General features: G+C 40.0%; 1 protein-coding gene across 2 annotated transcripts in view; it reads left to right on the top strand.

The window, feature by feature from the left end:
* Positions 1-295: 295 nt before the first annotated feature.
* ZNF608 (zinc finger protein 608) overlaps positions 296-14,939 on the top strand; it is a 107,263-nt gene continuing 92,619 nt past the window's right edge. For both annotated transcript variants that reach the window (XM_068422628.1, XM_068422629.1), the window contains exon 1: positions 296-1,183. In XM_068422628.1, the coding sequence (XP_068278729.1) occupies positions 296-1,183 (888 nt within the window). The remainder of the gene's footprint in view (positions 1,184-14,939) is intronic.

The raw sequence follows: 14,939 nt of genomic DNA, 5'->3' as shown, positions 1-14,939 counted from the left end.
CCTCTGGTTTAACCAACTTAAAAACGTGGCAGTGGTGAATGATTTCACTCCCCCTACCTTGCCCCCTTTTTATTAGTTGTATTATATTCTGGTGACACCTAGACAAGAAATACTAAATTTTTCCCCTTCTCACAGGGCAAGGTGGATGTCGCCTGCAGGCTGTGAACCTAGACACACCTGTGGGAGGAAGACAAGAAGAGTTGAACTTAAGAGAGCCCAACGGAGATAAACGAATGTCCCCACATCTCCAAAGGAAAGTTCATAGGATTTTTACTCTAGAGATCTCATCTTCAGGATGTCATTGAACACTTCCACTGCAGGAAAAGGTGTGGATCCAAACGCGGTTGACACTTACGACAGTGGCGATGATTGGGAAATCGGTGTTGGGAATTTAATAATTGATTTGGACGCCGATTTGGAGAAGGACAGACAGAAATTTGAGATGAATAATTCTACTAATACCACCATCAGCAGCAACACCAGCTCCAAGGATTGTGGGGGTCTGGCTTCCAGTGGGGCTAATGCTACCTCAGCCTTAGCTGATGGCCTAAAATTTGCGTCTGTTCAGCCCTCTGCTCCCCAGGGGAATTCCTCTCACAAAGAGACTAGCAAATCAAAAGTGAAAAGGAATAAAACTTCTAAGGATGCTAATAAATCTCTGCCTTCTGCTGCCTTGTATGGGATTCCTGAGATCAGCAGTGCTGGCAAGAGGCAGGAAGTCCAAGGGCGCCCTGGAGAGGCAACTGGCATGAATTCAGCACTGGGTCAAAGCGTGAGCAGTAACCCAAACGGCAATAATAACACCACCAGCAACACCACCACCGTTGCCTCTTGTGGGAAAAATAAAGAGGAGAAACCAGGTAAAGCCCCAGGCAGTAGAGGCTCCAAGCGGGATAAGGATGCGGGAAAATCCAGGAAGGACAAGCAGCATGACCTGCAGCAGGGCCACCCCAACGGCAGTGGGGCTGGCAGCAGCCAAGCTCCCCCTGGGCACCTCTATGGCTTTGGGGCCAAGGGAGGCAGTGGTGGAAGCAGTAGCCCCTTCCACTGCGCCTCCTCTGTCGTGGGGGAGGCGAGCAAAAGTACCCCAGATTCAGGGTTAATGGGGAACTCTATTTTGGTAAAGAAGGAAGAGGAAGAGGAGGAGAGCCACAGGCGAATCAAGAAATTGAAAACAGAAAAGGTAGGACAAAGCTCCTCTCCACCTCTTCTCTGTCTCCCTGTGTCTACAATATATGTCACACAACTGTGTCTTTGGCTCCTGTGTCCTCCTCTCGGCTGCATATTTTTGACATGCATCTGTTCTTCCTCTTCTCTTAAAAAAAAAAAAAAAAAAAAAAAAAAAATGACCCTGAGACCTTTTCCCTAGACAGAAGACACCATGTTTTGAGTGTGCTGCTCTTATGATTTCCCCTCCCTGTCCTCAGACCTGGAGAACCTCTCTGTTTTGTCTGTTCCTTTTGATCACACTCCCTCAGAAGAAACCCCGAGATGATGACCCTGACTGAGATGTCCCCAGTTTTAGCAGAGAACAGCAGTGTTGGGTACCAGTGAGATGGCATGTGTTTGGAGGCTGGAGGTCTGTGTGTTTGCCTAGGGGGGTGCGTAGCTCAGGCATCGGGAGCAGCAGGTCCTGTGTGGGCTGACACTTTCCCACAACACCAGCGGGCGTTTGCAGCTGTTCCTCTCACAAAGTCTAAAGGGACCCCTCTCCCTTCTCTGTTGAGTTGAGATTGTGCTTGGGGCGGGAGAGCAGGAGGCATCGGCAGAGACCTGGGCTCTGCTGCTGCGCTTCATGGAGACACAGGATGCTTCTCGTAGTGGGGGCTCCTGTGGTACAGCAGCCCAGAGGCCCCAGGAGCTGGTGTGGAGGCCAGGGAGGAAGGAGCCAACAGGCGGTGCCTCTCATCCTCCTGGAAGGAGGAGGCTGGGAATGCACCTTGTGCTGAGATGCGTGCGTACAGAACAGCTTTCGCAACAGTGGGGAGCAGTTTGTCTCCTGTCTGGGGGAGCTTTCCTATCTGAGCCCTGCTGGCTCTTGGATGTGAACTGCTCGTTTGTTGAGTGGTTGAAATGTATGAAAGAAATCTGAAGGGAGTGTGTTTTTTTCTTCCTTTCTATTATGTTAGGAAGGATGCTTTCTGTAAGAATAGATGGTCACGACTGTTCTTTGGGAAGGGTGGAGGAACAGGTTGGCTTTCGTTAACTGCTGGTTCAAGGAGATTCTGGTGTCGGTGGGAATTGTTCTATCTGTAGGGCAGAAGGCGTCTTCTTGGGGACCTGGGGGCGAGCGTCGGCCTAGTCCGATGAATTCTACAGGTTGTTAAACAAAGATAACCTGCTCTGCCTGAAAAATAAAGCAAACCAACACCCCCCAAACGAACAATCTCAGGGTGTTAGATTGTGATTTTATTGTCAGCTGTTGGTCTTAAATTACCTCTTTTTACAGCTCCCTGAGTTAACGTTCGGCGAAGGGAAAACTTTCGGGTGGGTGTTAACTGTATGGTCTGCAAGTGTCTGGCAGGGCTGAAGGTCTCAGGGAAAAGTTACGTCTTTTTATGACCTGTTACTAGCATTTTCATATTTCGGTCATGTTGAAGTTTTTGTAGTATTTGTCGAATTTAAGGATTAGATTTGGGTGTTCGTGACATCAGATGGAAGATGATTTGAAGGGCTTCTGTTCAAGGCAAGGAACAAATTAAATTTAATATTGTATGCATTTTATTGCTTTTAAGATAGCATATCTACGGATGAATTTGAATGAGCCTTGTGACCTTTTCTAAATGCAGATGAGAAAACCAGATTGCTGTAATTCATGTGTGTATGTTTGCGCTTTGATTTATGAAAGTTCTGTTCGTGGCGGAAAGGTGTCCTAAAATCTCACGGTCTTTTTATTAACTTAGTACAGTAGGCATTTACTTCTGTTGCCAATAGTCTTCAAATTGCAGTTCTCTAATCTGTTTTAACTATCTAGATAAATTGCCCTAATCCGGTCTTCACAATGGCTGTGGTTAAAGAGTCAGAGCCATTTGATTGGATTCAGTGGCTGCCTGGAATGTGGGAGGTACTGCCCTTTTGCAACCCCCTTAGCCTTTTAATCTCTCAGCCAAATGTTCACATTCAACAATTTTGTTTAGCTGGCAATCTGAACATTTCAGTATCTCAAAGGCTGCTGTCATGGCAACAGAGATTAGAGGGTGGTGTGGTTTCTCCCGTTTTTCTGTTCTTTTCACTCTCTAGTCACACAGGAAATTGTATGAAGAATCCGTATACATGCAAGTCATCTTATGTGCGATGTAAACTGGATGGCATGCACATTCAGAGGGAACCTGTGCGGAGCGGTTCAGAGGCAGCGGTACGCTTTGTGCGGTGGCTCTTGCTGCGGGAGGAGGTCCGGAGCTTGCGTTTCCAGCGACAGCCACTGCTGTTGGCACACACCGACTTTAATAAGGGCTTCGCACATTAGAGTCGTGCAGTGTTGGCCATTGTCTGGCACAATGGTGTGCTTGCTTGCTGTCTTAAATAACATCCCGTGGTGTTTCTCTTCCCAAAGAATGTTCCCTTCTAGACATACAATAATAATAAAGCTCGTTGCTTGACAATGGTTGCAGCCGTAAGCCCAGCCTGTGGCACTATTAGTGAAACTTAAGTGTTTTATGTTTGTTGTTCTGGCTTTTTTTCACAAATGTTTAATAACCATTAGAAAGGTGTGGGGTTTTTTTTAAGGATTTTAGATTTGTTGAGTGTTCTTACTTTACGTTTGTACACTAGAACACATACGTTGTACTTGCACAAAAGCACCTTGTGTCCATAGACAAATATATCATGTTAAAATAAATTTCCAGTAATCGTAATGTTGTGAAAGATTACGTGTCATGAATTTGGATGTTTCCTCTTAGATACGAATGAGTTAATGCCTGCTGATTCAAAATCTACAGGTTTTTGTATGTGGTGTGGAATATAATATTGCATTTGTTTACTATTTATGAAAAGCTTGGAGCAGGTTCCCAGGAGCTGTAGTCACTGTTTAGCTTTCACAGCATGCTTCAGTGTCTTATTCTTGGTCTATTTATTCAGTTTCCTTGCTGCAGAAAGTCATGTAAAACATGATAAATTGGATCTTATGAAGCCTAATTAAATCAATGACTGTGTTCTGCTGGCTCTTTTATGCAGAAACCGAAAGCATGTTGTAAAAGTCGCCACTCCCCTAATATGTGGATAAAGTCAAAGTATGCTGTAATTCTAAGATGTTTGAGCTGTATTCGTGCAGCCCATTTCGTGGTTAAGCCACCAGTGACATGTCTGAATAAGTAGCTTTGGCAGGTAGGCTAACCACTTCTAAGATTTTTGGTGTTAAAACCTGTCTCCGTTTTCCATTTCTCATCCATACCATTTTTAGCATAGTTACTGTTTGTCAGCATGAACTCTTCATCTGTTTTAGCTGAGATTTTGTGTTTTTAACAGCTGTTACATTGAAAAGGTTCAGGGTATCTACAAGAATTTGATTTGTGTGTGTTGCAGGGAGATTTCTGGGATTCAGTCACAATTTACTCTGAGATATGGGAAAATTGTATTTGGCATGTGAAAATCAGTATGTTTACGTGAAAATAACACAGAAGATACAAAGCTATAATCAGAGGTGTCTAGCTGTAGTTTTTAAATTAATCAGTCTAGTGATATTTCAGGATTGAATTTTTCTCTTCCATTAGCATATTGCTTCTCATTAAGACTGCATTTCACATCTGAAAGTTGTCTTCAGCAAATTAACATGTTGGCTGGTATTGTTTATTTTATCTTCATTTTTCTTTTTTTAATAGCAGGATTGAGGGTGTTTTACACTTCATCAGGAAACTGTGTTCATTTTACCTATTGATGTAAATCATTTAAGTACATGCTTTGTTTAATGATGTTATGGAGATATGCTTTTCACGTACTTTTCTTGCCGGCCTTGGGTGTAGTTTATTCACTGTGAAATAAAAGGGCAGGGAGGTCACTTGCTGTAATTAAAGAACAAAGTCTATTGTTGTTTGACAGCAAACTGTTTTGAAAGCTACATAAGGGATTTAGCTGTTAAAAACATTGATAACTATGGGTGTCTAACAATAAGCACAGCTCAAGGTTCTTAAAGTTCTGTAGTGCTGTCTAGTAGTGTGATGCTGCTTTTGGAGCAGGGTGAAGAGGTGTTGCCCTTTGTCCGAGGAAGGCTTTCCATGTGAACCTGCTGACCTCTGCCAGTGTGTGTGACCAGATCTGCCATTGAATTCCCCTGCAAAGCAAGAGTTAGCATAGCACAAGGGGGGCTGGTCTAGAACATTTATAAAATAAAGTAGGGAAGCTGATAACCTTACTCGAACTACTGGAAAAATATTTCACTTTGGGCATTGGTAATTTTACAATTTTAATAACTTCATAAATACCCAGTAAAAAGGAAAGGATTGATTGTCCAGATGTCATGAGGTTAACCATGTTCTCCATGTTAAAGGGCTTACCTGCAAGGCTGTTTTAATTATAGCTATATAAAGACTTGTTTTTCCAAAGTAGCATTTTATAGTCCAATAAATGAAATGTATGTTAAAAGTGCTAAGCAAAATCTCCCGTAACCATAGAGGTGTTCAATAACCAGATTCAAGTAACATGGAAAGTACCATCTGTTCCTAGTTTTCGGCATAAAACCAGGAATTGAATAGCTGAGATTTCCTCATATTTTTTCGACTCTCTCTCTTTTTTTTATTATTATTATAATTATTTTAAAAAGTTCACCTGGCACTTTATAGAAGCTTTCTGAAATGCAGTAATACAGGAGAGACTGTGAAAACACGTGTTCGTACATACAGTTAACCAGTTCCCCTTTCATTTGAAGAGATCTCCAGAAGCTCAGTCACTGAAGAATTTGTAATAAGTGAATCACCTCCTGCAGGCAAACACAATAAGGGTCAGTTCTTCAAAGGTCTTACGATTTAGGTAGAACCTGAATTATTCCTTCAATTTTTCCCTAAGAGGTAAAAGGAAGGGGGGGGGGGGGAGGGGAAAAAAAAGACTCTCAAACGATAACTTTAGCAAGCCCTTATCAGTCACCTAATTACATATGGTAAAGCCATTGACTAAAATTTTCCATGCAGAGACTTTTCTGCTCTTCAGAGAAGTGTTCTAGAATTGTTGATAGGGGGAAAATTACTCTTTTAAAGATAACTTAAGTTCTGAACTGTTAGGCAATGAGATTCTTGGCTGCAGCCGACGAGCCCTGGATAAAACATCATCCGGCCTTTGTTTGAGGTCTTTTACTGAAGCTAATGACTGGTCTTGTGCCGCCCTGAGATAAATAGCATTATCTCTGAGTGGTCTGACAGGAAACAGACATGTTAATGGTGAAGCTGCGGGGAGGATCTGCTACAGCTCTGACAAAAGAGCAGAGCTTGGACCCCTGGTTGTGATCATTAACACATAATGCATTCCAGCTTCTCCTACCAAGGCCTTGATAATTGGAAAGCTATTTTATCGACAACAATGTAAATCATAAATCTGAAATGTGCAGTTTTTCTTGCATGCTAAAACTCGTGCCTTTTTTTTTTTCTTTGCATAAGAAATGGATGATCTCATTATTAAAGGGTCTCATCTGTAGGCTCCGTAATACTGACATTTGCGGGAGGTCCTGTGGGCTGCTTTTTGTTAATTGGACACATCCTTTGCATGTTGAATGCAGGTGCCCCTTTATTTGCTCTGCCTTATCCGTGCGATTTGCATTTGTAAAAGTAGGCTAAATGCTGTTACTTCAGTGAGAGCAGGCCTTGTCCTGTGCTTGCTTTGTAGAACAGGTGTGTTCAAGAAAAACCCAACAATCCACCACAGAGAAAGTGATGTTCCCTTAGACGAAAGACTGTTGAGAATAGGTGGCAGGGTGGAACATCACTATAAATTGAAAATTTGACATTGTACAGGGCAACGCAGATCTGCTGCTGTTTCTCCCTCGTGCCGCTTCACTGCATGTACCAGAAAATCCAGCAGCATGTTGTGTACCTGCTGGCCTGGTGGGTGGCGGTCCCACTACCTCCTGTGTAGTTTCTAAATTTGCTATGGTCTCCATGGGCAGTAGCTGGATCTCAGAACACTTGTGTATGTCCTGCTGACGACCAGGGCATCTCAAGACTGTTCAAGTTGAGAGCTAGACTGCATTCATACAGTTGTTAAAATCCATTGGACAGATAGGATAGCAAGTGTCTGAGATATCCCCAAAAAGGTGTTAGGTGTGAGGTTAATAATGAGCATGAGATTCTCCCCTCTGAAGCCACTAAGTTTACACGTGTCTAGGAACCACACATGGGATTGTTACCTGAAAATAGTAACGAAGAAAACTCTTCAAACCAAATGATAGTTTAGAAAGCTGACACTGGTTTATTTTAGCTGGGTACATGGGGGATTTCTCCTCCTAGCATGCACACCTAGGGACAAAAGCACACTCATTATATACATTATAGAAAAATGAATATTCATACAATTCCAAGAAAAGCCCACCTATTCCAAGAAACATGCATATGCTAATACATTATGTAATTGTCTTTGTGCATGCATACTAAATTGGGGAAGCGGTCTTGGGTGGGATCTGGTGGTCTCTAGTGGTCGTAATCCCCCCATAGTTATGCTGTCTGCTGTATGACTCCGCTTCTGCGCAAGTGTGGTCGAGGCCTTTTTGTTGACCCATGCAGGTGGCTTCAAGGAGAAGATACTGTTCTGATTCTTACTGGATTTATCTCTTCTGGCACCAGAGCTTGTGAATCAAGTTAATTTAGACACTACAAAGTTGTTTTTCACAGTCTTGTTTATCTCTGGCCCTTCTTTATAATTAGCAAGGAATTTAACAGAGACCTTGGATTCTCTAAGACTAAGCGCAAGCAAGAATCAGTGACAACTATAACTCTGTTATCAGTCCCAGAAGCAGACCCTACCTACGAAACATGCTGTTAGCTTCAGAACATACTGTTATTTTAGCTGAAAGGAAAATTACTGTCAGGAAAGTTGATTCTGTCTAAAGGTTACACAGAGTAGGCCTTTTAGAGCCTACTCTGAGGCCTACTCTTACTAAACCGTCTGGTATGAGGATTGAAGGTCAACAAATGTAGTTTGTGAAGCAGTAGATGAGAAGTCTTGCCTGAAGAGAGGGTATAAAGAAATGGAATTAGTGGACATAGGCCAAATATGCTTAGAATTAGAGTTTCCTTCAAAATGCCCCGTGTGTCAGCAGTATCTTGACAGCTGATGCATGCTAGTTTACCCCTGGAGCCATGGTCTTGGTTGTAATGTTCTTTCTGAAGCATTCTTTTTACTTATTTAGAGTAAAAGAGTGAAAAAAAAAATCTGTGTTTCTCCACATCTTACACAGTGTTATTGGTGAAAAAAAAAAGCACGCCATCCCTGGAGGTATTTAAAAGATGAGTAGATGTAGTGCTTAGGGATATTGTTTAGGGATATTGTTTAGTGGTTGACTTGGTACTGTTAGGTTAATGGTTGGACTCGATGATCTTAAAGGTCCTTTCCAACCAAGATGATTCTGTGATTCTGTGGTATATGTGGTATTTGAGCACATTTTACAAGCATCACCAGGAATATGGTCTCAGAAATACCAACATTTCTGCTTTCAGAAACACCACCTTTACTTCTATTTTGGATAAAGACATTATATTTTGAATTTCCATCACCCACCCTTGAAAAAAGGTTCAGTTACTTCCGCAGCTACTTAGGCAGCTTTATGTCATTGCAACATGTTCTGTATTTCTCAGATACAACACTCACTTTTTGAACAGCATGTCAGCTACATGTTCCAGATTTCTTCTGTGGTATACAATTGGCATTGCTGAATATAACTAAGTTTTAGAGTCTGCCTTGCTCTGAGCTAAGATACTTTGTAGAGATGATCCAACAACTAGGTTATTCTTTACATAATATGCTTAGCACTGTACCAGCTTTATATTGTACTTATGTAATGTTCTAACGTGCATGGTGATATGTCACTGTGTTTCCTTAAAGGCTGGAGAGATCATCTGATGTCTTAGTTGTGCATTATTTCGTACAACAGAAATACATCCTCCCGTGAGTCCTCAGACAGCATCACATCTGTGGATCTGTGGATGCACTGACTTCAGTTGAAGGGCTGGCCATAGTTTTGCTAAAAACTAGTGTTTGTTTTAGTGTGTTTACATGTCAAGGAGTTATTTTTATTTCTTAATAGCAGTCACAGAAAATACATTGATCTTGTTAAAAATTTTTGTCTGTACATAACATTCCCTGTTGGGTGAAAGACAGCAAAATGGTATTCCATGAAAATTTCTGATTATGACATAATTACAAAAAGGAAATATCTTTTTAAAATTTACAAAAGTTGGTTTACATGTCTTTTTTTTAATTTTCAATTTGACGAACTTTTTTTCTTTTTCCCTTTTTGCACCGGAGTGTTTCTGCCCAGTGGAGCTCTTTTGTGGTGCAGTGTTTCGCCAAAGTGGATAATAATACAAGCTATCATTTTTTAGTTTGCTTAAAAATATGTTTGAAATGAGATAATTTGAATAAAGATAATAACCATTTTTCATAGCAGGACTTGAGGGGTTTTCTTAAAATGAGGTTTTATGTCGCAAGATTTTTTTTTAAAAATATTATTACATTCTTGAATTAAAACCACAATTTACTGCAGGCTATGAGTAGCCATTTGGGCAAATAAGAAGATCAGACTATGACTTGGTTGTGCTGTAGCCAGGATTTCAGTAAGCACTCTCTATTGCATTTTCTCTTTTAATTCTGACTAAATGGTCTTGGCAATTGGAACAAAGCCTTTACATTTGAATGAAAGGTTGTAAAACTATTCAGAGTGACTTGACTTACAAGCAAAAGTTCTTTGTAATTTTTTTCCCCCTTTTTTGAAAAACAGAGAAAATTCAAAGGGGTGGGAATAGGTAGTTTCTTCTGATGCCCCTGTTTGCCTGTGCACATACATATATATATATATATGCTCAAATATAAGACTACTTTATTAAACAACTTCAGTGAATGCATAGAGTAAGTTGCATGCAATGAAATAGGATTGATGAGTGTATACGTAGGTTTTCCAGTTCTAGGGTAGCTATGGTGTTGATGAAATTTTCTGAAATCTTAAGCCAACACTGCAAGTAAAAAAGTTGCATTTTAGTGACAGAAGTTTATAATATGTCTGCTTTTCCTGTAAATTGGCAAATACTGCTAAATCTCAAAATGAAGGGATTGACTTTTCTAGCATCTACTTGTAACCTGCACTGAGGCTATTCAGCTCAAAGCCATTGGGAGTAAAATGTGAAGCTCTTTGTTTCAGTAATTTTGAAGTGAAGATGTGCTACGTTGAATTGTATGTCCTTTATGATAAATCTTCCTCAACCATTTTGTCTTAACCGATCTTCAGAAAAAATAAATACTGAACATTTGGTTGCCTTATCTTCTTCCATCTCCCTCTCCCAGTTTTTGAGTCTTCCTAGCCTAAATCTTATTCCTGGGCACAAACCCAGCTTGGCTGAGGTGCTTCTGTCTCCTGAGAATCAAATCATAACGTAAGAAAAATGTCCTCATGGGGATGTTTGAAGCATGTGCCAGTAGTGGCATGTGAATGCAGTTTTTGCAGTCAAAAGAGCAAACTAAAATCCATTGATTGTGGTTACTTGGTGTTTCAAAACACTGGTATTTTAGTTGTTGAATTGTCTTGTCATGTTAACCAGGAAGCAGATGGCATTATGCCACAGAAGTATATTTTTACTAAAAGGAACTTTAGAGGTTTTGATGTGTTTTCTTTTCCTCTTATTTCCCTGATGGCTTCTTTTTATTGAAGAGTAACGTGAGGAGACCTGGTAGCAATTTTATTGCTTTCCCATAACAGTTTGAAATAATAGCTTGGTCTTTGGTTGCCAGTCAAGTTTCTACGAGTCAGCTTGATTCTGTTTTTTATCATGTGGCAGTGAAATATAAAAAGTATATGTTTGTAGTTTGCCCTCAGAAACTGGCTCTTTTTTTCATGCTTCAATTAGCAACAGAAGGCTAAGCTCCGATTGGGCACACTTTTGTAAACTCCCAGAGCTTGCTTTCTTCATTCTGATAAAAGAAAGTGCCAAGTTTAGGCTCAGTTTCCCAGGAAATTTTGAGGCACATCTGTCCTCTTTAACTGCATGCACTAGACAGTTTGATTTAGCACACATTTAGTCATTTGCATTAGCCTTTGAATTAATTCAGGGGTTTTGTTAAGTCCACACACTGCACACCGCGCCCCCCCTCCCCCCCCCATAAATTCACACTACTCAAATGCCACTTTTATTGATGAATTTCAGTGATGCTGTGCTGTACTGTGGTCACAGGAGTGGTACCATAGGTGTCTGTTACATAAGCATAGGTTTTTATAGTTTTCATTGCTTCCATCAGCCAGTAAGAAGACTTAAAAGCAACTTGTAATCTCCTTTCTCATAGTGTGTGGGGCCAGACCAAATTATTTTTGGATTTCCTGTCACCTCCTTGGCTGATTTCTGTGGATGGCTTATGTTAAAAGTAACAATAATGTTTGAATTGGAAGGGTTTGATCTCTGGGTTTTCATTCTTCATGGAGAACTGTTTATTTGTGTGTGGTTCACCACACTACATGGATAGTACTATCAAATCTGTGCCTTATTATAGGCTTATAGCGGTGGAGTAATGGCAGTAGTTGCATTCATGTTCTTGCCAGTTCTTTTTTGAAGGAGGGAAATGAAACTAGATCTGTATCTCTGCAACCAAAGGTAATAGTTAGAAGCAAATACAAATGGAAGTGGACCTCATTACTCAGTTGAACTTTGTTTTGCTGCTAGGAGTTTTAAATCTAATTTAGTAAGTGTCCAGGGAGTTGTTTAGTTAGCTTGCACTGATAATAAGGATCTAATATTCCAGGAGTATTTCTGGTTATATTGAACAAATTTGACATCTAGTTTTACTGTTAATTTTTGTCCTGAGTTTGAAGTTAGGCAGTGTATGTTGAATTGGACTAGAGTTCTGGAATTTGAAGGAAAAATACTGCTGCAGTTTGAGAACAATGAAGCTGGTTGTTCTACACCCAGTGTTACTAAAAAACTAAGTTCATGTTCTTGCCCACTTCAGCCAGTTGTAAGGTGCAGTGTCATTTACTAGTTGCTGTTTAAGGACAGGATTGTATACGTGTATGCATGCATGTATATCAATATATATACTCATATATATGGGGAGGTGTATATGTATAAGTATATATATATACGTATACACACACACATACATGAAAAAAGAGGTGCTACTGTTTTATAAATACAGCAACTGAGTTTTGGCTAATAGTCTATATTTACATTTCATGTCCAGATCCTTTAACTAACAGTCTTTCCTATGATGCTGCACCAGATGCCAAACATTGAAGGAGAAAGCTAGCAGCTGTTTCCATTACAGCATTGGTACATTAGCCTCTAGACTTTATTTTCATTTTTATATTCCTCTCCAACCTTTCCTAATCACCCCCTAAAAAGGATTTTTTCCTCCTGTCTCCAATTTATCTGTCTGCAGGGTTCTGTGTTATTCTTAGCTTTAAAAATATAAAATCTGTGTGATTTTTTTTTTTCTTCTTTTAAGAGCTTGATGCTTTGACTCTTGCTCACAGTGAGCAAGGGCTTAACAGCCCTTTCTCAACTCAAGATAGTAGTTCATTGCATTATGTCAGTGTAAGCCCTGCTTGAGATGAGTCCAGGTTACAAAACAGGGCCCAGTATGACCAATTTGATTATTCTTGTAACAACTTGAGACACAGTATGATTTATATTTTTTGCACACCGCCTGAATAGTGCTTTTTTCATTCTTACTCTTTCCTTCACCGTCTCTCTGAAAATAATAGTTTCATGGCTGTATGCTGTTATTGCTGAGATATGAGTGAAAACTGCATGCAGTACAGTGAAGCACATTCATTTTCATCTTGTACCCGTTTATTGCCTTGAGCACTGTAAATCTGTCAGCTCTTCACGATGCTTTCACCTCTTTCTTCATTTGCTCCAGCTTCTAGTTTGACAATGTTCCCCTGAGGCAGAATTCTAATCTGCTTCCAATTAGTTGCAAAATGTGACTCAAATTTCCACATTATGGCTGCTGTTTTACTTGCACGCACAAATCTAGAAACAAATTAATGCTCTTGAATATTTATTTTTGAGCCTTCAGATTTGCTCTGGGAGGAAGAGTTGCCAAGTATTTCCAAACTAATTCCAAGATTTACATTTTTCTTCAAACTGTAATATTTACTGTAGGTTTAAAATGCCTCTTACTGCTTAATTTCTACAAAACCTTTTCAGCTGGTTGATAATTATTGAAGATACATTGCATATGGATAAATTCGAAAAAAGAATAACTTACAATTAAGAAAATTTGGTTGCGATTGCTGTGCCAGTTCAGGATATGAGGCATTATTTTGCTGCAGGCCTGGTGCAACATTTCTTTTTTTAACCTTTTAAGTAGTTTTCCAGGATGAACATAACTTACCTGCCACCTGTCTGCCTGCCACCTATTGTCTGCAACTCCAGAAGCTGGCATTTGGCTGGGGGGAGGGAGACAGAGACTCATTTGGTCTTTGGTGAGTCTTAATAGGTATGGCTAATTAAAATCTGTGTGTGTCCCTTTGTATGTGTCTGTACTTGTGTGTGTATGCATATACATGAGTACATGGTGTGTAAGGGTGTCCCTTTCTAATATTTTATATAAATTGAGTTTTCAGGATTCTCCTGTGCTGTTCATATTCCTATGAGCAGTTGCAATAGGAGTATGGCCTTTACTGTTGTATTCATTGGGCAAGAAGTGAAATTTTGAGTTGAAAGTGTGGAAATTAGACTAAAACACCATGGACTAAACCCAAGTGGCACTCTGAACTTCAGTCCCTGTTCAGGCAAAACTGGCATCAGAGGCTCCGTGACAATTCTGCTTTATTGCCAGTCCACCTCAGTGCCTTATGTCTGTAGTTGCTTATATGGAGAACACAATGTGTTTAATTCAAATATACCAGTAGCTAAATTTATAGGCGCAAATCTTTAGTGGAGCATAGCACTCTGCAGCTTGGCAGATTGATGTCAGCAGCCGTAATAGCCTTTAAATAGGCTTGCAGAATTTCATTGAAAGTATATTGCTGAAGTTGATATTGCTAAGTACCTGTCATTTCTAAATGAGATTTACACCTGTAAATTTAGCTGTTCATTTACAATAATTCACGTATTTATAGACACATTTAAAAAATATTTCATTGCGTTTACTGTCCCACACTGAGGTGGTAGCCTGCTAGCCCATGTTGTATTTATAAAGATTTGAATGAATGCGAACACACAAACGCTGTGTTTTGGTTCATAGTCCCTGAGAACTTACTTCCACCAAGAGCAAAAATGCAAAAATACAGATAAAGGAAAATGACCTTGTTGTTATTTTGTTTTCTCTTGGGTTGTGAGTGACTCTGTAACTGCAGAGATGAGAAACCTAACATGTTATTTATTTCTCTAAAGGTTTCGCTTACTCTAGTAGACTCCTGTGATTCACAACAACGTTTTATAAGGAAACAATATTTGCAAACATTGTGAAATGCTGCAGCAGCATGACATTTTTTTTCCCCTCATACAACATCAAAGTGTTGGGAGGTTCAGCTCTATAGCCATGGTAAACTGCAGTTCCTGTGATTGTCAGTTGTTGAGAAAAAAATACACAGATGATTAAAACTGGACTGAAATGCATGTCTTACAATAACTGACTTAAAGACATCAGAGTGTTTAAGCAGGCCAGCACATAAAAAAACACCCCCACACATCCACATGTATGTGTACACATGCACACGCAGCCACACATTATTAATTTTTCAGGCAAAAGCCTCAGTGCTTCAGAGAAGCATTAAATGCTTTTGTTGATAGCTTATAGTTTTATAAACTCTA

Source organism: Nyctibius grandis, chromosome Z (assembly GCF_013368605.1).
Source record: "Nyctibius grandis isolate bNycGra1 chromosome Z, bNycGra1.pri, whole genome shotgun sequence".
Taxonomy (NCBI): Eukaryota; Metazoa; Chordata; class Aves; order Nyctibiiformes; family Nyctibiidae; genus Nyctibius; species Nyctibius grandis.
The sequence above is the reverse complement of the archived record's forward strand: the minus strand, read 5'-3'. Positions and strand labels throughout refer to the sequence as shown.